Source organism: Chanodichthys erythropterus, chromosome 17 (genome assembly GCF_024489055.1).
Source record: "Chanodichthys erythropterus isolate Z2021 chromosome 17, ASM2448905v1, whole genome shotgun sequence".
NCBI lineage: Eukaryota > Metazoa > Chordata > Actinopteri > Cypriniformes > Xenocyprididae > Chanodichthys > Chanodichthys erythropterus.
Window position 1 is genome coordinate 5005462 of NC_090237.1, and position 23862 is coordinate 5029323.

Consider the following 23862-nt stretch of genomic DNA (forward strand, 5'->3'; position numbering starts at 1 on the left):
AATATGAGTAGGGGTGGATATGTATGCATATATTGTATATTACCACATTATTTAAGTTTGTTTTGGTACCTTTTTCATCCTTCTTTTCATCATTTGAACCTATATGCAACAGAACCTTGCATTGAAAAGGTTCCATAGATGATAAAGGTTCTTTATGGAACCATTAATGTGAGTTAAAGAGTGTGTTAGCAATGCACAAACAGATAAATAATGTAATGTATAATAAACATTTTGTGCATTTGACTGTATAACAAGCAGTACGCAAGCATTTTATTCATCCTTTGAGTGAGAAAAGAGGCCTGTCGGGTGCTGTGACGTATGTATGGCTCAATAGCGATCAACCTTTGGGCAGTGACTGAATGCAGAATCAAATGAAGCAACTGGAAGAGGCTTGAGATTTTCACAACAGGTAGAGAAGTGAATAGATTTGAGCTCTGTGCATGTTGTGTGCATAGTTGCAGTGAAACACTGAAAAACAGGTAATTTCAGCCCACCGCACTAGCCGAAGGTTTGTGCGACGGGTTCAGCAGGCGTGATGCAGAGGCAGAGATGAGGTAATCTGGTACAATAAGGATATGCTGACTCTGATCTACTAGAACTGGATTATATGGAGACTCTCTTTTATTTTTTGCTCCATTTCATCTATTGTTTATATTAAAAGGGATTGTTCACCCAAAAATGAAAATTGTGGCATTGACTCACCCTCATGTTGTTCCAAACCAGTGTGAATTTCTTACTTGTGCAGAACTCAAAGATATTTTGAAGAATCAATTGTCTTTGTCATATGAGGATCAAAACCACACTGGACCCCATTGACTTTCATAGAATGAGAAAAAAGAAAAAAAGTTTTAAAAAAACATCTTTAAGTTTGTTGGAACAAAATGAGGTTAAGTAAATCAATTTTATTTTTGTTTAGAATGTGATGTTGTAAGTTACAGAGGAGGAAGACTTGGTGATGGAAGCATCTCAGCACACATGACAGATGATAAGAAACACAAACCTACCACTTTTCTCAAAATGGGCTTCAAAATTGAAATGCTGAGAGAGATAAAAAGGTGAGAAGTTCCATGTGTGAAATGTTCAGTTACAATATTCTCGATACTTGTGAAATGCTGTGCTGTGTTTAGCCACAAATACATCTTGTGTTGTTCATCTTCTGTGAGTTGTCATGTTTGGAAATCTCCTTTTTTATTTTATAATGTACTAATACCGTGTAGAAGCAGGTATCCTTGTCTTTCGACAGTTGACAATTACAAAATTAACAGTAAACTAAACAACATTAAAAACATCAGGAAGGCATTTGCCACAACTTTAAAACAGATTTATACACATCTTAAATCACAAGCTGCTTTTTTACATACTTAATTTCTTTGCCACAAACCGCCAAGTTGATCATTCTGATGAAGTCTAATATAGCTCCAAATCATCTAGACAAAATTGCATTTTAACCCCATCATACTTCACATCTTGAAATATATGCATCATGTACTTCAAAATACAAAGACAAGAACTGTTCTGCTTTCCTGGGCCTTCACAGTCTGTGTGATTGGTGCAGAGCAGGGAAAACACAGTAAAGAGCTGCTTCTGCACACACAGGGCATTTGTTCTGCTGTCTTCGTGAACCACTGCCATGAAAAGCTTGTCACTGAATCAATTGTGGGTTTTGATCAAGATTGGCCTGTGTGTAACTCAGTTGTTCTTTTGCTTATGAAAGCCAATCACATTTACAGTTCGATTCAGGTCCGGTCATCTCAGCTCAAAGTTTAGCGGAACACACACACACATATATAAATATATATTGTATATCATGCATAAATCTGTGGATTAATTTGCTCGTACCAGGCAATAAATAATAATAATAAATAATATAGCTGCAGCAATTAAGAGGCCAAGCAAAAAGAAAGCACAATAAGTCATGCCATCATGGTTGGGAGCATCAGACCAACTGCAACAATGAGCAATCGTAGACATATTAAAATAATTTTATGCAAAATGGCTGAACGTTTTTACCAATAGGTGGTGCTGTGTCGAAACTGATGTGGTGTCGCCAGAGTAAAGTGATAAGGACACATGCAAAGTTTGGTGTTAAAGTTTTGTGAACAAAAAATGTTATCTGGGCATATAGTTGACATTTTGATTTGCTTTTCTGTTCTGAGGAAAACTGAAACGGAATACGATGGAAATAGACATCATGATCAGGATAAAGTTTGGTTAATAAATTATGACCAATAATAGCCTAGTTAGATTTATTTCAGATCACAAATGTAATTTTGATATTTTTTTTAAATAGTGACTTTAAATGTTTAAGTATTTAGTACTTTTAAACCTTTATGAGATCAAGAACCTTCATCTTTGTAGTTGGTATTATGCGATCACTTCACACTTGCTTACATTTAGATATAAGCCAGAAGCTTTTGAAAAAACTAATCACTGGTATTGATAGATGAGGAAATCTGTGATTTATTCTTTCAATCAATCGTTACCGTTGAACGTTTTTCTCCTATTTTTTTTTTTTTTAAATATATATTTTTAGAGTTTGAATAGGACTTTTATTTTGGCGTGGCGATATGATGTCATAAGGCTGCGCTCCTGCCTCTGTGATTGAAGAAAGGTTTGTGTTTTTAATCATTTAAAGTTTAAATAAATGCAACCCGTTCGTGCTGTTATATAGAGAACGTTGAAATGAATTAATTATTAATAAATGTAACAATGCAATATTTCCAATAACAGTAATGAATATAGTTTTTTAGCAGTAAAGTACAAAAACAACAACAATAAACAGTTTCTCTGAGTAAACATGAGTAACAGAAAAGGTGCGTCTCATTTCTCAATGAGTGCGTCTTCTATTAAATAAAAATATTATTTCTAACCTAATTATTGTTATATTTATTATTAAATATTCTATTTTAGTTTTTAATAATGGAACTTTTCTTACTATAGCAATATTTCTTATTTTTGTTTAGCAATAATAATGATCATAATAATTATTGTCTTATTAATATAAAAGAACAACATTTTGGACCAAGCCCTACAAGGAAACAGAACAAACCTTTTTTTCCTTTAAAAATCACTTTTTAACCAGAAAAATCACTTTTTTTCCCCTTCAAATCTAGCAGCTCTAATCCATTAACTCTCACTCTGAGTCCCTTACCAGTGCACGGACTACTAAACTAGGGAGTTGATTGAGACGCACACAGAGATTTAGTTTGCATTTATCTTTCTTTCTGTTAATTATTCTCATCTTAATCATGACAGAGTGTCCAAACACAGAAAAACTCCTGGTGAAGCGACTGAGATCGTGGCACACTATTATAAAGATGGCGTTTATTAAAGAGGAGATTGAAGACATGAAGATTGAAGAAGCGTTCAGAGTCAAACAGGAAGACACTGAGGAACAAACAGGTTGGTTTCATTTCTTGTGTTATTCAGCCTGGTGGTGGAGCTTTAATGATAATTGACAGACTTCAGTACACACAACAAATGCATAGATTGCCAACTTAAGGTACATTTTGATGCCATTTTGAACAAAAACAAAGTTTGCTTTGTGTCCAGTTGGGAGTTTAAAAAAGCTTGTTGGCTTGTAAACACCTTTGTACTCCCATTGGTCCATGGCGATTATGTAATAGGAGGTGTGTGCTGAGACTCCGCCTTCTTTCATGTGAACTCTGGGTTCATTTCTTCTGTTCATTTCTTCTGTTGAGTCCGGCGAGGTAAGACGCCCACCGCTGAAAACGTGAGCACTCCACAGTGCTGATTTGCAGAGCTCGTGCTAACATACCCATGTTGCTATGATCAGATGATGATCTATAAAAAATGCTTTCTCTTTTCTCATTTTTGTTGTTTATTTTGTTTCTGAGAGGAAAGCGTGCAGGACATAACCTTAATTTATAAGGTAGGATCGTACATTAAGGACAGATAAAAGTGGTATTATAGGTCAAGTAAAAAAAAAAGGTTTTCTTTGACCTCAAATAAAAGTGCAATAAACGCAGATGTTCAAAAGCAGTGTGATGGATGAACATATATTCCTGACATACCTTTGTCTGCCAATGCATTCAGGAGGACAGTAACTATTGTTCTGTTAATTCTGGGGTGTAACAATATCCTCCAGGGACCCAGAAAATAAAAGTTTTTTGAATTTAGTATTTTTTCACATCATTATATTGTTTAGAGCATAAGAAACAAATGAAAAAGTAACATTTTTGAAAAATTATATTTTATTCATATGTTATGCTATGTCCTCTTTAGTGGACACCAGGACTGAGTTGTTTAAAAAATAAAATGACATGAAATGACATGTATAGGCAAAAACAATGAGATTTTTTTTTTTTTTTTTTTAAATTCACTAATCAATTTTTAGGCTTCAGGATTTTTTTTTAACCAAACTTTGTTTAAAGATGATTCTCAACTATGTTATGAAAGATATAATGCAATTAATTGATATACAATTTTACTTTATGCAATATGTGGGTAAAATAGCCATCCATGGGTTTTTCCATTCAATTCAATACAATGCATATATATAATTTGCATATTAATATGTTCTTGGGGCAACATGTAATGAAAAAAGAAGTGTAATAATGGGAGTAATAATTGGCAACATTTTCATAATAATATCTAATAATTAATAGAAATATTGATACATAATTTATTTTGCTATTCGCTTATTGTATCTCCCAAAATGTCTGATAAACATGACTTAAAGGATTAGTTCACTTTCAAATAAAAATTTCCTGACAATTTACTCACCACCATGTCATCCAAGATGTTCATGTCTTTTTTTCTTCAGTCAAGAAGAAATGAAGATTTTTGAGGAAAACATTCCAGGATTATTCTCCTTATAATGGACTTCAATGGCCTCCAAATGGTTGAAGGTCAAAATTACAGTTTCAGTGCAGCTTCAAAGGGCTTTAAATGATACCAGACGAGGAATAAGGGTCTTATCTAGCAAAACGATCGGTCATTTTCGGAAAAAAATGTAAATGTATATGCTTTAGGCATATACATTTACATTTTTTTTTTTTTTCGAAAATGACCAATCGTAATGTACCTTAATTTCTTCCTGAAATGTTGATTTATGACAAATAATTTGAAAATTATTCAGATGTAAATGATAATAGCCTAACAAAATATTATCATATTTTCATAAGGGTGTTAAATTTGATCACTAAATCAATGTTAGTCATATTTAAAGACCAAGGAGAGGGAGTTGTCATGGTGAAACCTCCGAACATTTGGTATCTCTGCAAAGCCCTGAATGTGCTCTTTACAGGGCATCCTTAAAACTGTGACATGTATGATATCAGAGAAAATCACTAAAATATAATGTCCACTACAGAGGACAAAAGTCTATTCCTGGGCCCCAGGAGGATATATCGCAGTACAATATTTCGCAATACAATTATTTTACGATATGTAACGTAGAGTGGTGACGATACTTTTACGATATGACGGCAGTCTAATCCTGTTGGTTGAGCTGTCGATGTGACCTACTCTGCAACAGCGTCGCGTGTGCTTTCATCACAGTTGCAGAATTCGCTTGAAACTGAAATTGAAGATGCCCCGTCTTCTTATAAGTCCAACATCTGGCAGCATTTTGGTTTTCCAGTCACGCAACAGGACGACGGTAAAAAATAAATATATAAATAAATAAAAACTTGTCAAAGCTATATTACAGTCACGGCACATGTTATTACCACGGAGTGGGAAATGAAGTGTTTCATGCTTCAGAGTCGCCCGCTTTTTTAATCACACACTGGAACTAACATAGCCAAAGTTTTAAAAGCAGCTATTCAAGAGTGGGAGCTTGAAAGGGCTCCTCATAGTACTGCTGTTGTTACTGACAACATGGAGGTGGCAGTGAGAGAAGCCGGGTTGTCACCGCATATTAAGTGTTTCACGCACACATTGAATCTTGCATCTCAAGTCAATCTCGTGTCAGTCGCTTGCTTGGTTGAGTGAGAAATGTCATGGCTTTCTTTCAACGCAGTGCCACAGCAACAGCTGTGATCACAGAAAAGCAAAAGATGCTCGTGATGCTTTGCTTTAAGAAGTTCTGTCTTAGGCTTCTTATTTCTAAGTTCATGTTAAATTTAACATTTTTTCCAGTGACAAACAGACATATTCAGTTGTTAATTTGAATATATAAGGTTTTTATTAAACCTTGAAATGTGATCTTGTATGTTGAAGTTATTGAAATTTGTTAATGTTTTTTAAATAAATCTGTTATTTGAATTTCAGTTTTATTTCTAAAATTTTGTTCAAAATATGATGTGATACATGTCGTATCGTGAACCCAGTATCGAAATACGTACCGTATCGTGACCTGAGCATATCGTTACACCCCTAGTTAATTCCAGTTCAGTTTTACAAACATAATGCGATTAAACCATCAAGGGTGTACAACGAGAATAGGATTTAGCTTAAATGTTGAATTTGTTGTTTTGCATGACTTTCCCTGACCTTTTGATATATATATATATATATAAGCGGTCATCGTACTATAAGAATATCCCGTAAGTTTCAGTACTGAAAACTTCCTTTTTTGTCCAATAAAAGCTTTTATTGACACCAGGCCCATTGAACGACTCGTCCCTAAATGTGCCTATAGGTGAAACCCCGCCTCCGCAGAAGAAATCAACGCCTACTTCATCATTGTAACATTAGCCCCGCCTACTGGTGTGTTAATGAGATGAGCAGGAGAGAAGAGCGATACAACAGGACAAAAATAGCATTACCTTTCAAAGGAACCTTATGCTAGGAACATGGTTATTTCTTTTCAACAATGTGAATTTCTCAGTTGAGCTTTTTTTATTATTTATTTTAAGATTTGGACTCGACAGTAATGCAACAACATGTCACTGTGTTAATTCTAATGCCTGATCTGATATTAATGATTCATGTACAGTCAGATGTTCTTTGTCTATGTGTTAGTAAATCAAACCAGTGACTAAACGCTCAACTTCACGTTGTTCCTCTTAGTAGGATTAAAATAATCTGTTATTTAAACTGATTAAATTATATGTAGAAAGCGAAACAAAGAACGCTCCCTTTACAATCGCTGGAGCTGTCAATCAAATAGCGAGAGTTTATCAGTGAGTACATGTGCCAAAACTCCCATTTTATTCAACAAATCTCTTAGTTACATCGATTTTGCGCTGTTAGTTATGAAGAAACACTGTTAGTTATGAAGAAAGCATTTGTTAGCGTGCAGAAGTTGAGTTGCAATGACGAGATCAGAACATTAATGCGCTCAACAACATGTCTGTGATCGGCTACAATCTTCATCACTGCAACCTTTCATGCCACGATCTAAATATAATGCCAAAGATCTAAATGTAATGCTGCACTTTTCATGATTAGTTAACCTTGAGAGCTGTAATAGTAAAAACATGCTGAAAGTTTTTGAGTGAGTAATACTTAGCTATTTGTTACGACCGTCTAGGGCCAACCGTAACATAAATGAATGTGTGCTAACTTGAAAAGAAATTCTTAACAAAGACAAATTTATTAACACAATATAATGAAAAACATAAACAAAGGGATCAAATTCATATGGAAGCCCGTTTCCACCACAAAAAAAAAAAACTCCACTAAAAAAAAAAGCCACAAAAAAAAAAAAAGATGAATTGCGACTTTTTATCTCAGAATTCTGACTTTTTAACTCGCAATTGCGTGTTTATATCTCACAATTGCGAGTTATAAAGTCAGAATTCTGAGATATAAAGTCGCAATTGCGTGATATAAAGTCAGAATTCTGAGATATAAACTCGCAATTGCGTGATAAAAAGTCAGAATTCTGAGATATAAAGTCGCAATTGCGTGATAAAAAGTCAGAATTCTGAGATATAAACTCGCAATTGCGTGATAAAAAGTCAGAATTCTGACTTTTTTTCTCGCAATTAACTGATGGTCAGTATCTCTGTCTGTAACAGTGCATCCAACGATAGCCGTGCTGCCGTGAAGACTGAAGCTGTTGGTGTATAAAATGTGCCACTTCAGGTTTGTCTGATTTATTGCGCCTCCGCCACAGCTGATTCTTCTTCTTATGATGATTATTATTATATTGTTATTATTGTGCAAAAATCATTAGTGTATCCATTCTGTTAAAAACAACTTTTATTGCCCAAATACCTCGACTGTAATTTGCAGAATTGCATGATTCTACCCTTGAGTTGCAAAGTTAATGAAACATGATAGGTATTGGTTGTTTTAGTATTAAGCCCACTAGATGGCAGTAAAAGCTGTTTTTTCTCCTTGAAACGCTGTGTACAAGGTTACCGTGGAAACATTCTATATGCATATTCCTGCATAATGCATACAGTATGTCCGGAGACTAATCTTTATGTGTCTCCTCCAGTAAAATCAATATTTCTTTATTGGTAAATCGGCGCTAAAAATAATCCTTTATGATGTCCTCTATTTTATGTATAAAAATAACAAAGCAGCAATCCTGATGGTCTATTTAATGTATAATAATAACAAAGCAGTAATCCTGATGGTCAGTCGCAATGAAAGGAAACGCAAGCAAAGTAAGAACTGTGAGAAATAACGTTTCACAGTAGTGAGAAAAAGTCAGAATTCTGAGATATAAAGTCGCAATTGCGAGAAATAAAGTCAGAATTCTGACTTTTTATCACGCAATTGCGACTTTATATCTCAGAATTCTGACTTTATAACTCGCAATTGTGACTTTATATCTCAGAATTCTGACTTTATAACTCGCAATTGCGACTTTATATCTCAGAATTCTGACTTTATATCACACAATTGCGACTTTATATCTCAGAATTCTGACTTTATAACTCGCAATTGTGACTTTATATCTCAGAATTCTGACTTTATAACTCGCAATTGCTACTTTATATCTCAGAATTCTGACTTTATAACTCGCAATTGTGACTTTATATCTCGCAATTCTGACTTTATATCACGCAATTGCAAGAGCTTCCTTCTCTAAAGTACTATAGTTTAGTTGGTGTTTGAGAAATTTCTTGGAAAAAAAAAAACTAATCAGGTGGTCTATTCCAGCATCATCAGTCTGAATTAAAACTGCACCAGCACCTGTGCCACTGGCATCAACTTCTAGTTTGAACGCTTTGTCAAAGTGAGGGGCAGAAAGTACAGGTGCGCTACACAACAGAGTCTTCAATGCTTCAAAGGCAAACTGACATGCAGGAGTCCACTCTAAAGAAATCCCTTTACGGAGTAAACCTGTAAGAGGATTTGCCACATCTGAAAAGTTCCTACAGAAATTTCTATAAACGCCTAAGCTCTATCTTCTTCGTAGGCACAGGAAAATCCAGAATAACTTGAATTTTGGAGCCAAGAGGTTGAACTTTGCCTTTTCCAACCTCCTTTCCTAGATAGGTTACAGTTGCACAAACAAATTCACATTTTGCCAAATTTAATGTAAGATTGGCCTCTTTCAAACGTTTAAAAACACAGTTCAGGAGTTTAACATGCTCACCCCAAGAATCCCAATAACAGACAACATCATCAAGGTAAGCTTCACAGTTGGGTACATTAGCGAACACTCTTGACGTTAAAAGCTGAAATGTTGTACCAGCATTCCGAAGTCCGAATGCCATAACCCTATATTGAAGGAATGCATCGGGAGTAGCAAAGGCAGAAATTTCAGAAGCCTTCTCAGTGAGTGGTACTTGCCATTACCCTTTTAATAGATCAAGACAATCTTCAACACGAGGCAATGGAAATGAATCAGGTTTAGTTAAGGCATTGACTTCCTATAATTGGTACAAAATCTGGACATACCATCGGACTTGGGGACTAACAAACACAGTGAACACCAGGGACTACTACTGGGAACTGCTAAACCATGTTCTAACAGATAGTGGGTTTCCTGTTTTATGAGATTCCTTTTGACAAGATTAACTTGGTATGCATTCTGCTTGACGGGCATGTGAACCAACATCAATGTCATGTTCTACGACATGCATTGTTGTGGGAAAATAATTAAATAAGGTAGGATACTTATTGATCAAATTTCTGAGATTGGCTTGGGCAGAAACAGGTAAATGTGATAATTTGGTGGACAAATTCTTCAAAGTATCAGAGTTTAACAAACGAGCAGTCAAAAAGGAAGCACTCATTACTCTCGGGTGAATAGTCAGACGGAGACACATCCACAGGTACAACAGTTGCAGCAACAGCCACCTTTTACACATCAGAACAAGCTACATATGCCTTAAGCATTTTGACATGACACACTCTTGATTTTCTTTCTTCCCCAATCTGAAAAGAACGCTGCTCGGCTTCATGATCATAGCGAGTTTTCATTTGCTCTTGAACAGCACTAAGTGATTTTCTTGCTAAACTCCATGCAGTATGCAAATGCTCACGAAAACTACTGACATAATCTAAAACATTCTTCGGTTGAGAAGAGCACTTAACACCTAATATTTGTTCTTGCAGAACTTTCAATGGCCCACGTATAGAATGACCAAAAATTAACTGATAAAAAAGACCAAAACCAAGTGATGCTTGTGTCGTGTTACTCACCGCAAACAACAAAAGAGGAATTTCTTAATCTCAATCACACTCTCGCTCTACACAAAAGGTATGGAGCATAGATTTTAATGATGAAAATGCTCAATAGCACCCTGCGATTGTGGATGGTAGGCACTCGATACTTGATGTTTGACATTTAATTGCCTCATTACTTTTGCAAACACTTTGGACATAACATTACTACTCTGATCAGATTGAATATACCGGGTAGACCAAACGTAGTGCAGAATTTGACAATAGCTTTAATGATAGCTGGAGCTTTCAGAGTTCGTAATGTGATTGCTTCAGGAAATCTGGTTGTTTCACACTTTAAAGTTAAAAGATAGGAGTTACCAGACTTTGTCTTCGGCAGAGGGCCAACACAGTCGATTAAAATATGCTCAAATGGTTCTCCAAGTGTGGGGATTGGTTTTAAAGGAGCTGGGGGAATAACCTGGTTAGGTTTACCATCTAACTGGCAGGCATGACATGACTTACAGAACTTCATAGATTACATCAGCTACATCAGATTTCATAGATGGCCAGAAGAAATGTTTAAGCAAACTATCATGTTTTCCTGATACCAACATGGCCTGAAAGTTCATGTTCATGTGCAGTGCTTAATACCTGCAGTCGGTAAGGCTTTGGAACCACAACCTGGTAAACTGTTCTCCAATCTTCCTCAGCCTTAGCATCAACACCACTTCATCGAAATAATACGCAACAGAATGCTTCGGTAAGGCAGATGGTTTCACGGCAGTTGTGAAGCAAGAGACCAAAGTGGGATCAGCATGCTGTGCTTTGATCAATTCTAACTTACCTAAAGGCAGATTAAAACTATGAACAGCACACACATTCAACTCATTTGCATTATCTTTTACACATTGATCAGGAAATTTCGTGGGCAAAAAAGACTCGAAAAGATCCACCATCTCCTCAAACTTACGAGACTGAGCATGAGTCACCGCATGGGGATTTTACATGATTCCTAAATTTTTGACGGTACGCTTCGGGCACCAATTTATAGGCACGCAACACAGCATTCTTCATCGCATCGTAATTTAAACTCTGCTCAAGCGTCAACGCGGACCAACGAGTTTACACTGCAAAAGCAGTGGCCAAATATTTTGCGGCCATTGAAGCGTGGCGGCGATGTGTTCAAACACAGTGAAGTATGTATCTACTTCACTTTCACGGAAGAGAGGATCTAACGCAATTTGTTTACTAATATCAAAACTTTGACTTATTTGCAAATTGCGTCGAGACAAAGCATCCGAGCCAGGAGTGGAAGTGCTATCCGAAGAAGACACAGGCATACTCGCGCCGGGTGGACCAGTAGTTGGAGGCTTGTTAGGAACTTTAGTTTTAAGTTCGAGCTCCAGCTCTTTCAGACAAGTTGCGTGCTGAGTCTCAAGCTCGACTGTTTTCACGTGCAACAGCTGACTTTACAGTTTTTTCCAATTGCTAACACACTAAAATGACATGCACAGCACAATTATTTAAACTGACACACAGAGAGCAAAACTTCTTCTCAAGTCTCCAAAAGTCTAAACACCTTTTCTGTTTTACACACATTTTGCATTTCAAAATAGCACTTTTTAAATTCACTAAATACAGTTCTCTGCATAAGACACAACAATCTGACATAAAGTCACATGTTTGCCATTTCAAAACACTGCCATTCAAAATGACACTACATGAGCTAATTGGCCAATTACATGTGCCACCTGGCCAAACACCTCAGTGGTTAATTGTTAACACTTCAATCAGGATGTAAGCACTATGAAAAGACCACAGGTGAGAACCTTTTTTTTTTACAACAACAATGGAAGACATTGCAGAGAGAGGAAGAGGAAGAGGAAGAGGAAGAGGGAGGTTGAGAATAAGAGGGGGAGGAAGAGTGAAAGGTAGGGGAGTTCATGGCCAAAGAAGACAAACACTTTCAAATGAAATCAGAGCAACCTTAGTAGATCATGTCATCAACCATGGGTTGACAATGCGTGAGGCTGGACAGAGAGTGCAGCCAAACTTGAGCCGTTTTACTGTCGCCTCTGTCATCCGGACCTTTAGACTGGAGAACAGGTATGTAACCAAAATTTCATGTAGTACACATGTAGTATACCCCATGTCATAGTGTATCAGTTGGGTGACACCTGTTTACTTAGTGTATGACATCAGCCATTCATGAACTGTACAAGTTTCCTGTACAATGTACTCTACTGTGGGGGAAAATATTTAGGCTGCATTGTCCAAGCCCTATATATATTTTTATTTTATTTTTTCTAAAGGACTGAGAGACGACACCATGGTGGAGGAAGGGGCCAAATGTTCACCGGGGTACAGGAAGCTGCCATTGTAAACTTGGTTTTGGAAAATAATGAAATCAGATTACGAGAAATTCAAAGCCACATCATCCAAGACAACACCTTATTCAACAACATTCAACGAGTTAGTCTGTCCACATTGGCTCGCATTCTCAAGCGAAACCAAATCAGAATGAAACAACTTTATAAGGTGCCGTTTGAGAGAAACTCTCAAAGAAACAAAGAGTTCAGACGAGCATATGTGGATGTAAGTACTATATTGACTGCAGTACACTACACACAACATTGTTTCCCAGTGTACTGAATAACACCATATTGAGTGATTTTTGTTCTTTGTTTTCAGGGAGTACTGGAAATGGATGCTCATGCAATCCCACATGAGTTCATCTTTATAGATGAGGCTGGGTTCAACCTAGCAAAGACCAGAAGAAGAGGGAGAAACCTCATTGGCCACAGAGCCATTATAGATGTTCCTGGCCAACGTGGTGGGAACATCACAATGTGCGCTGCCATCTCCAATATGCATGGTGTCCTCCACCGTCATGCCAAATTTAGACCATACAACACAGCCCATATTCTCACATTTCTGGACAGACTTCACAACATTCTCATACCACCAGAGCGTATGAATGATGCAGACCATCAAAGAAACCGGTACGTTGTAGTATGGGACAACGTGAGCTTTCATCGTGCAGCCCCAGTCCAAAACTGGTTTGCTGACCACCCAACATTTCTCGTGCAATACCTCCCACCATACTCACCATTTCTGAACCCCATAGAAGAATTCTTTTCGGCATGGCGGTGGAAGGTATACGACCGGCAGCCCTTTGTGCGCATGCCTCTTGTGCAGGCCATGGAAGAGGCATGTGATGAGATTGATGTGGGTGCAATTCAGGGATGGATAAGGCACTCAAGGCGCTTCTTCCCTCGATGTCTGGCAAGGGAAGATATTGCCTGTGATGTTGACGAGGCGTTGTGGCCAGACCCGGCTGTGCGGCAAGATGCTGCCTAATTATTTTTCTTTTTTTTTTTTTTTTTTTTTTTTTTACTGTAATATTTTTTTTCAGAAATTTTCTTTTTCAGTTTACTTTTTTTGTAAGAATATTTTTGTTCAGTCCCATGTAAATATATCTGCTGTGCTTATGTTGTACTTGTTTACTGTAGTGAAGGAAAAAAAATAAAAATGTTGCAACAGCATGTGTGTGTATCTGCAAATATTTCTGTGCATGTGAACAATCTGATACATATTTTAGTATTATGGCAAAGCATACTAAAGATGGGGGTGCTTTTCATTATGCCCAACAGTGTGTAGGTGGTTAGGCAAAAATCTGGTAATATGAATGAAGTGTGTGCCATTTCATGCAAAAGTTTGATTTTGATAATGCTCTGTGTAGTTTCGGTTGCAGTGCTTCATTTTGCAGGATATATGAGGTATTTTGCAGTTTGGGTGTGTGGTTTTGTGAATTGTGTTAATTTTTTTGATAAAACCAGACTAGTTTGAAAAATTGTGTGTTAGCAATTGGAAAAAACTGTAATACTGCTGTCGGCTTAGTTCCAAATCAAGCTCCTTTAGCTTAATAGCCAACAATGGGTCTCGTGGAGATGGCAGCTCAGTGGGATCTATGCTAAACGGTTCCGTGGGTTTGGTCTGCTCTGCTCCCTCACCCACGGATCTCGCAATTTGATCTGCAACACCCGCTTGCGCACCCTCCTCTGGCAGGACCCCATTCTCCACCAAATGTCTCACTATCACTCCCTTAATCTCCCTCTTTACTGCACCTCGAGGCACCTTGATCTGATACAAATCCGTGATTGCAAATAAGTCATCTTTACAACATTTTTCTTATTGTTGCGCCATAGGCCGAATTGCAGACTCCTCTAAATCAAATTTAGAAGACATCTCAAAAACTCTGCCAAATTCCCTTCCCCTAAAAGTAAAAACCCCAAGGCAAACGATAAAAAACAAGGCAAATTTCATCAGATCGAATAAACCATTTGTATGTATGCTATTGAATTTCGGTGTCACACTCCCTACTTCCCTTAAAGTAATTACAAATAATATATACATAATGTAACTGAAAGAAAAAGCAAATACTGAAAACTATAACTCGAAATGAACAAAAGCAAATTTTTACAAGGCACACATAAACACAAGAGAAATCAAGGTAAAGCAGCAAACAAAATGGCACAGCAGACTTCAGTGTAAACAGAGCGTTCTAATCAGAGGGCTAAAGTCAGGGTAGGAAAAATGCGTTTTATTTCTAAATTATGACCATTTTTGATGTAAAAAGCAAACTAACATTATGAGTGCACCCCAGGAAACATTATAAAACAATAAAGCAATGCAGTTCATGACCCCTTTAATGTTCTCATGTCTTTGTGCCATTAAACTGGTGTTAACTTATTTTTGTTTCTTTTTACCCTAGACCTGATGGCTCTGAAGGAGGAGAGTCAAGAACTGAATGAAATGGAAGAGAAAATTCATGTCGAGAAAGGCCATGATATCATGACCGGGGAAAAATCATTTAGTTACTCACAAACTCATAAAACAGAACCTGAAAACCTTAAAGTTGAGACAAGCATTCCCATTGGAGAGAGTCCTTTCACCTGCCAACAGTGTGAAAGAAGTTTCAAAGGGAAAAAAAACCTGGAAGTCCACATGAGAATTCACACTAGAGAGAAGCCTCACACCTGCAATCTATGTGGGGAGAGTTTCTTACTAAAACGAAACCTTAAGACTCACATGAGAATTCACATTAGAGAGGGCCCTTTCACCTGCCAACAGTGTGGAAAGAGTTTCAGTCAAAAAGAAAGTCTTAATGGCCACATGAAAATTCACCCTGAAGAGGGCCCTTTCACCTGCCAACAGTGTGGAAAGAGTTTTGTGCGTGAAGAAAGACTTAAAGTCCACATGAAAATCCACAGTCAAGAGAAGCCGTTCATATGCTCTCAGTGTGGAAAACGATTTACACTAAAAAAAGCCCTTGCAGCCCACTTGAATCTTCACACCGGAGAGAAGCCTTACACCTGCCAAGAGTGTGGGAAGAGCTTCTCACAAAACGGAAATCTGAAGACTCACATGAGAATTCACACTGGAGAGAAGCCGTACACATGCTCTCAGTGTGGAAAGAGTTTTAAACGGAATAGAGACCTCGATGCCCACATTAGGAAACACACTGGAGAGAAACCTTACTCCTGCAAAGAGTGTGGGAAGAGCTTCTCACAAAAAAAAAGTGTTAAGACTCACATGAGAATTCACACTGGAGAGAAACCGTTTGTTTGTGATCAGTGTGGAGAGAGTTTCAGATATAAACAATGCTTTGATCATCACATGAGGATTCACTCAGGAGAGAACTGTATTACATGTCATAAGTGTGCAATGAGTTTCACAGACAGGGATCACCTTAAGAATCATGCAAAAATTCACATCAGGGAGAAGCCTTACATGTGCCATGACTGTGGAAAGACTTTCACAAACAGAGCAAACTTTGAGTTTCACATGAGAATTCACACTGGAGAGAAGCCTTTCACCTGCCCTCAGTGTGGAAAGAGCTTCACGATGAAAGATCAGCTTAAGATTCACATTAGAGTTCACACTGGAGAGAAGCCTTACAAGTGTCTTCAGTGTGGAAAGAGCTTCAAGACGAAAGGAAACCTTAAGATGCACATCGTGAGAGTTCACACTGAAAAGAAGCCTTACTCCTGCAAAGTGTGTGGGAAGAGATTCTCACAAAAAGAAATTTTAATGACTCACATGAGAATTCACACTGGAGAGAAGCCTTTCACCTGCCCTCAGTGTGGAAAGAGCTTCATGATGAAAGATCAGCTTAAGGTTCATATGAGAGTTCACACTGGAGAAAAGCCTTTCACCTGCCAAGAGTGTGGAAAGAGCTTCACGATGAAAGATCAGCTTAAGATTCACATGAGAATTCACACTGGAGAGAAGCCTTACAAGTGTCTTCAGTGTGGAAAGAGCTTCACAACAAAAAATCAGCTTAAGATTCACATGAGAGTTCACACTGGAGAGAAGCCTTACAAGTGTCTTAAGTGTGAAAGGAGCTTCACGACAAAAGGAAACCTTAAGATGCACATCATGAGAGTTCACAGTTGAGAGAAACGTTTCACCTGCCCTCAATGTGGAAAGAATTTAACAGTGAAAGGAAATCTTAAAATTCACATGAGAATTCACACTGGTGAAAAGCCTTACAAGTGTCTTCAATGTAAAAAGAGTTTCAAATGTCACATACACCTGAAATGGCATTTGCAAACTAGGAACTAAGGACTTTGGGGTGGTACTCGATGTTTCAACTGCAGGGACCAGGGTCTAAATGAACAAAGTAAAAAAAAATCCCACTCAGAAAGTCCCTGCTCATGAGTTAGTACTTTTTCAAAGTTCATTGTTCTCCTTCATTTATGCTGTTCGCCTGCTGTTTATACTACACGTTACGTGACAGAAGAACAGCAACTGAAGATGGACTTACCGGCTGTCCAGCTGTTATGCCTCGAGCGGCAATCCCTCGCAACCCACACCCACGGATTTCTAAATCTGGCAAGTCTCACCAACTTTCCGGACGAAGTTCTGAGTGTCTTTTTCCACACAAGCCTCAGCGCAGAAACTGAGGCATGCCTGCCTGGTGTGGGTCCTCGGGGGAGTTTCGCAGAGTATGTGGATTGGGTGCTGATGAACTGCGATTCACCACTGACCATTGGCCTCACTGAGGAGGAAGTCACCAGCCCTGCTACTTATCCAGAGTTCAGCCTGCCTTCACCCATCTACATGGACAACAAGCAAGAGCAGATGGAGGTATTTAGCCTGATGCGAGGAACATGCCTGAGATGACGAAAGGGACTGAGCTTTACATCGCCTCAGAGCCGCTTAGATTTTCTGACCAGGTGTGTGAGCTGGCAACACCGTGTGCCATCATGGGAGTCCTCGTAGAGTTCGAGGGGATGGAGTGGAGCCCCACCAACACTCACACCACAGAGGATGAGCAAGCGCTGAACTATTTATTTTTTTAAAGAGAACTGATTTGAAGAAGATGATTCCCTGCCCCCACTGGTTCCATCCAGCAAAAGTCCTCCAGAGTCTGTGCTGGGTCCGTCCAGCAAAAGTTCTCCTGTGTTTCCAATGTTCCCTCCCAGCCTCCCTCTCCCACCTCCTCTTCAGACTTCATCCAGTTCCTCTGCCCAGTCCCCACTGTCTCCCACCAGCCCTCTGTGGTGTGGATCCACCTCGGGTCATCCGGATCCCTCGGGATACTTTGATCCCATGGCTCTGCCTTCTGCCTCTGATCCAGTCACTCCACCTCGGCTCGTCGTCCAGACTCCTCCGCCCTTGCTCCTCCCCCCCTCGGCTTCACCTGGGACCATCAGCCATCTGGCTCCCCTGGGCTCCATTCAACCCTCCGGCTCCACCTTGGTCGGACGTCACCATGCCTTCACCACAAACTTACAAGCCGTCTGCTGTGCGCCGTCTTTCCAACCTTTTCCAACCACTGAAGCCTGCAATATCGTGCCTGGTCATCGGCCATCCATCTGCGCTCTGGGCTCCATCTCTACCGGCTCCATCTCCATCTGTCATCCCCATGGACTCGTTGAAGAGATTTACACCATGGCTCCTCCCTCCGTCGACTCCGCCGTGAGGCATCATCCTGGCTGGACTCTGGATTTTCCACCAGCTCATCCTGCTCCTGGTCTCCCCCTGGCTCCTCCCACCCTCCACTCCCACATTGTTTTCTGATTCCCTGGACTATTTTTTTGTTTGGTTTCAGTTCTTCAGTTCTTCGCCCTCCTCCAGAACCCCCACCTTCCCTCCTCATTTGGACTCTTACGGCGTGAGGATGTGCCTCCCCAGGAGGGGGCGAACTGTAACGGTTCGGATGATCGGATGGTCTGCTTTTTAATGAACTGACCCCTGAGGGATATGGATTATGCGATCTCCCGCGTTCAACGGGGAGAGGAGGTGGTATCATTGTGCTGTTTAAACAGCTTTATGGACTATGTTCTGTGGATATCCCTCCGTTTACCTCATTTGAATGCCTTGCCTTAAGAGTTTCTGCCTCATTATCTACTGTCATTGTGACTGTGTACAGGCCTCCCAAGGTTAACAAAGAATTTACATCTCATTTTGCTGAATTACTGTCTGTGTTGGTTTTAAAATTTGAGAGAATTCTTATTCTTGGTGATTTTAATATTCACATGGACAAAAAAGACACTTCAACAACAAAAGACTTTACATCTTTATTAGAGTGTTTTGAATTACACCAAGTTGTGGACTGTCCCACGCACAACAAAGGTCACATGTTAGATCTTGTGATTCAAAATGGTAAAATTGTGTCTCAGTTGTCAGTCTCTGATTTTGGGTTATCCGACCATTTTGCCATATTATTTAATTTGGAGCTAACTGATATTCTTACTTCCACTTCCCGTATTATTAACTACCGCAAATGGAGATCTATCACGCCCACTGACTTTTCTGACTTTATTGACTCTGCTCCAAGTTGTACTTTACCATCTGATGCATTGGATGACAAAGTAAACAGGCTAAACACTATTCTTTTATCCGGCCTGGACACTTTTGCTCCTTTGAAGTCACGCACTGTTTCTTTTAAACGATCTGCCCCTTGGTATAACAATGAACTGCGCGCCATGAAAACTCAGTGTCGCAAAATGGAGCGCAGATGGCGCTTCACTGGTTTAACTGTGTATCATCAGGCCTGGAAAGAGAGCTTGGGTGAATATAGGGCTGAAATTGTATCAACAAGGTCTGCTCACTTCTCTCAGATTATTGCAAGTAATCAAGATAACCCTAAAAAATTGTTTCATTCAATTAACAACCTTTTAGACAGAAAGAATATCTTCAATGTTTCTTCTTCTGTTCAACTGTGTAACAGGTTTCTTGTGTATTTTAGCAATAAGATTGAGGTGATTCGAGATCAGATTACTACTCATACATCTGTTACTTCTATAGTAAATAACATAGAATTCTCTGGTGTTTATCTCTCAGAATTCTCCACTTTAGATTCTCAATCTTTGTGTAATGTGGTTTTAAAAATGAAAGCTACCACCTCAGTTGTTGATCCCATGCCAGCTAGGTTGTTTCAGTCATGCTTTTCTTCCTTGTGTCCGGCTATTTTAAGTATTATAAATGACTCTATGTCTTCTGGTGTTGTGCCATCTGCACTTAAAATTGCTGCTGTAACCCCAGTTCCAAAAACAAATAGCTGTGACTTTGAGAATCTAAACAATTTTCGTCCAATCTCTAATCTCCCTTTCATTGCTAAAATTTTAGAACGTATAGTTGCCTCACAATTGCTCACCCATCTGTCTGTAAATAACCTTTTTGAGCCTCTTCAATCTGGCTTCCGAAAAATGCATAGCACTGAGACAGCATTAGTTAAAGTCACAAATGACTTATTGATGGCTTCTGATTCTGGATGCTTATCAATACTGATTTTGCTTGATCTCAGTGCAGCATTTGACACTATTGATCATTGTACCTTACTCACCCGCCTAGAGTCTGTCTTCGGTGTATCTGACTCGGCTTTGAGCTGGTTTAAGTCTTATCTCTCAGATCGCAAACAATTCGTTGTGTTAGGTGGCTGTAGATCTGAGGTTGGTGTGGTAAAATATGGTGTACCTCAGGGTTCAATTTTAGGCCCTCTGCTTTTTAGTCTTTATATTTTTCCTCTTGGCCAACTCTTGAGGTCTCTTGGTCTTGACTTTCATTTTTATGCCGATGACACCCAGATATACATTCATTCAAAACCTGATGTAAATGCGGCTCTTTCATTTCTTTCTAACTGTATCACTGAAATCAAAAAGTGGATGTCTGTTAATTTCCTATGTCTAAATAGTGATAAGACTGAAGTGATGCTCATTGGTTCGCCTCACCGGTTACGCAGAGTGGAACCTGTAGCTTTACATGTGGATGGTTCTGTTATTCAGTTCCAAAACAAATTAAAAAATTTGGGAGTAATATTTGATTCCAATTTAACATTTGATCTTCACGTACGAAATGCTGTTAAAGTTTCTTTTTTTCATCTCAGAAATATATCCAGATTACGGTCCATGCTGAGTTTTCCTGTAGCTGAAAAATTAGTTAATACCCTGGTTTTCTCTAGAATTGATTATTGTAATGCCCTGTTAGCAGGAGCATCAAAATCTACTTTGAACAAACTACAGTGGGTTCAAAACTCTGCTGCGCGTATTTTGACTAGGACAAGACAAAGAGATCATATAACACCTATTTTAGAGACCTTGCATTGGCTGCCTGTCAAATTTCGTATTGATTTTAAAATTCTTATGTTAACCTACAAGGCATTAAATGGACTTGCTCCTCAATATCTTGCTGAGCTTTTAATACCATACATTCCGACACGTGAACTTCGTTCGGCTGATGCTGGTCTTTTAGTCGTTCCGGTAACACAGTTAAGAACAATGGGTGATAGGGCGTTCTCTTCAGTTGCCCCAAAGTTATGGAATTCTCTGCCTTCCGAGATTAGAAATGCAGCATCCCTAAAAATGTTTAAATCATCACTTAAAACTCATTATTTTAGGGAAGCATTTGGGTGAAAAGTGATTCTAGTGGTTGTCATGGGATGTTTTTTTTTCCCTATTGTTTATAAATACCTTTTGTAATGTGTCTTTATTTTGCTTATTTTATTTATCTTAATTTTTACTTATGTAAAGCGCTTTGAGAAATGACTTTTTAAAAGCGCTATACAAAATAAAGTTATTATTATTATTATTATTATAACGTATGTTTTGTCCCATTATCTGACCTAGTTTTCCTGAGTTGTCTAATTAGTCATTTCCTTCACCTGTGTCCTGTTTATCACCTTGTTGAGATCCATTCCTCATCCATTCTCATCAGTGTTAGATGTGTTGGTGTGAGTATCCTGAGTTTTGTCATTAAATCCTGTTATAATTGTTCTATTTCATCTGCCTGCTGTTTATACTACACGTTATGTGACACACACACAGTTTCTGCTAGTCTCATGTTAATCTTGAGTACCTATAGAGTAGTATTGCATCCTTCATATCTCCAAAAAGTCTTTAGTTTTATCATATTTATAAAAGATAGATACACTGAACCCAGAGATGGGCAGTATTTTAATTAAATGTATTTAAGTTGCGTATTTAATTACTTTTGAGTATTTTATTTGTATTTTCCTTAACAAAGAAAAAATCTAATGTAATTTGCAATTAAATACTTCGAGAGAAAGTATTTAAATACTTAAAATACATTCAAATATATTATTTTATTCTCACATACAATAACTTTCATCACCAGGCTTAAAGGTAGTGTAGGTCATTTTCAGAGGGGCTAGCAATAGTGAGCTAGCTATGAAAACATAAGAATCCCACCCTCCCTTCAGAGCGTCTCCAAACCACGCATCCTCCATAACACATGAACGCACACAGCAGGGAGAAAAAAAGTCACCAGAGACTCCGTTAAACTACCTCATGGCTCAAAGCACATAACATTACAATAATAATGAACTTAAACTATTTAAAGAGCATTGACCTGTAGCATATGACTGCTGCACATTCATTTTGCCGTTGATAGTGTTGCCATTGAAAAACATAAAATTGAGTCATGAACCACTCCGAGTATAACATCACGGGTCAACATCTCTTAATTACTGTAGTTATGGCATGAATGCAGCATAAGCTCGTTGTTTTGGTTCAGGAGGAACTGTGACGGTGCATTAACACAGGGAGTCAGCATCTACGTCTGAAGATTGGTGCTGACGTGACTGCAGCCAATCATATTAGTTTCCATAGTTGTCATAGTTTTCTTTGACATCATCACTCAGGATGTCGATTACATTTTTAGCACAACTGAATATGATTAAACCAGTGTTACGTTCCCCTTCTAGTCTAGGAGTTAGAAGGGAAGGCAACAAAAGAAAATAAGATAACTTATTAGAAAAGGTAACGCAAGGATGAAAAAAAAAAAGAAAACGTGGAGGACACACTTCAGCCTCAGTCTCAGAGGGAAAACACAACACCACTTTAAGGGAAAGTCTAAATGTTTATTTCCTTATACCAAAAAGAGCTTGCCAGAAGGAGAACATGAGGGAATAAATTCTCAGGAGAGAGTATACCTAAAACAACAAACAAAACTGGAGCTAACTAAGGTTTAGAGAATCTACTTACCCTACTCAAAAACAAAGATGAAAAAACAACAACACAAACTTCCCTGAGCTCCCTCTTTAAACAATAAACAGGAGAAAACAATTGTACACAAAAAAAAAGGCACTCTCTCCCTACGATTCCCAGATAACCCAATAATGATTGAGTTAAATGATACAATACCTTCTAGTTACCCACACATGGATTAACCCGAAAGCAGGCTAAAGAATGATGCTAGCACACAGAAAAAGTATAGGCCCACACCTAACTCAAAACTGTTAACCCTCAGTCACACACAGTACACTCAGGCAAACAATTTCAGTTTCCACTCTGAGGCTGGGGAGAAGTGTTCCTCAGCGCAGGATCTTCAGAATGCACCATATATACAGCTCTGCTCAGACTCAGGCATGCTCACAACGAGTTGCAGCTGGTGGCAATTAACCTGAGTACGAGAGTGAGGGAGAGAAACAGGGCACAACACAGCACAGGACACACACACAGGGATATGACAGTTACACACCAAAACACTCTGGGACGTAACACCCCCACCACTAAGATTACAGACCAGGGTTCAATAAGGTTTCTGTATCACCACCCCAACATGCACAGCACCTAGGTTGTCATCTCAACAGATCTGGACAGAGCATCCGCCACAATGTTGTCTTTGCCTTTGATGTGCTGGATCTGGAGATTGAAATCCTGAAGCTTGAGAGCCCAGCGCAGCAAACGCTGGTTAGAGGAAGACATGTTGGACAGAAAAGTTAAAGGATTATGGTCTGTATACACAATCACAGGTAGAGCACTACTCCCAAGGTACACCTCAAAATGTTGTACAGCCCACAATAAAGCCAATGCTTCCTTTTCAATTGTGCTATATGATAACTGGCTCTTT

At 38.6% G+C, this 23862-nt stretch overlaps 1 protein-coding gene and 1 pseudogene across 1 annotated transcript in view; one reads left to right on the forward strand and one right to left on the reverse strand.

Moving 5' to 3' along the window:
- The window catches only part of LOC137005208 (deleted in malignant brain tumors 1 protein-like), a 49353-nt gene extending 48645 nt beyond the window's left edge, over positions 1–708 (reverse strand). The window contains exon 1 of the mRNA XM_067366023.1: positions 703–708. Coding sequence (XP_067222124.1) covers positions 703–708 — 6 coding nt within the window. The remainder of the gene's footprint in view (positions 1–702) is intronic.
- Positions 709–975: 267 nt separating this feature from the next.
- On the forward strand, positions 976–17109 carry LOC137005209 (zinc finger protein 665-like; annotated as a pseudogene).
- The last annotated feature ends 6753 nt before the right edge of the window (positions 17110–23862 follow it).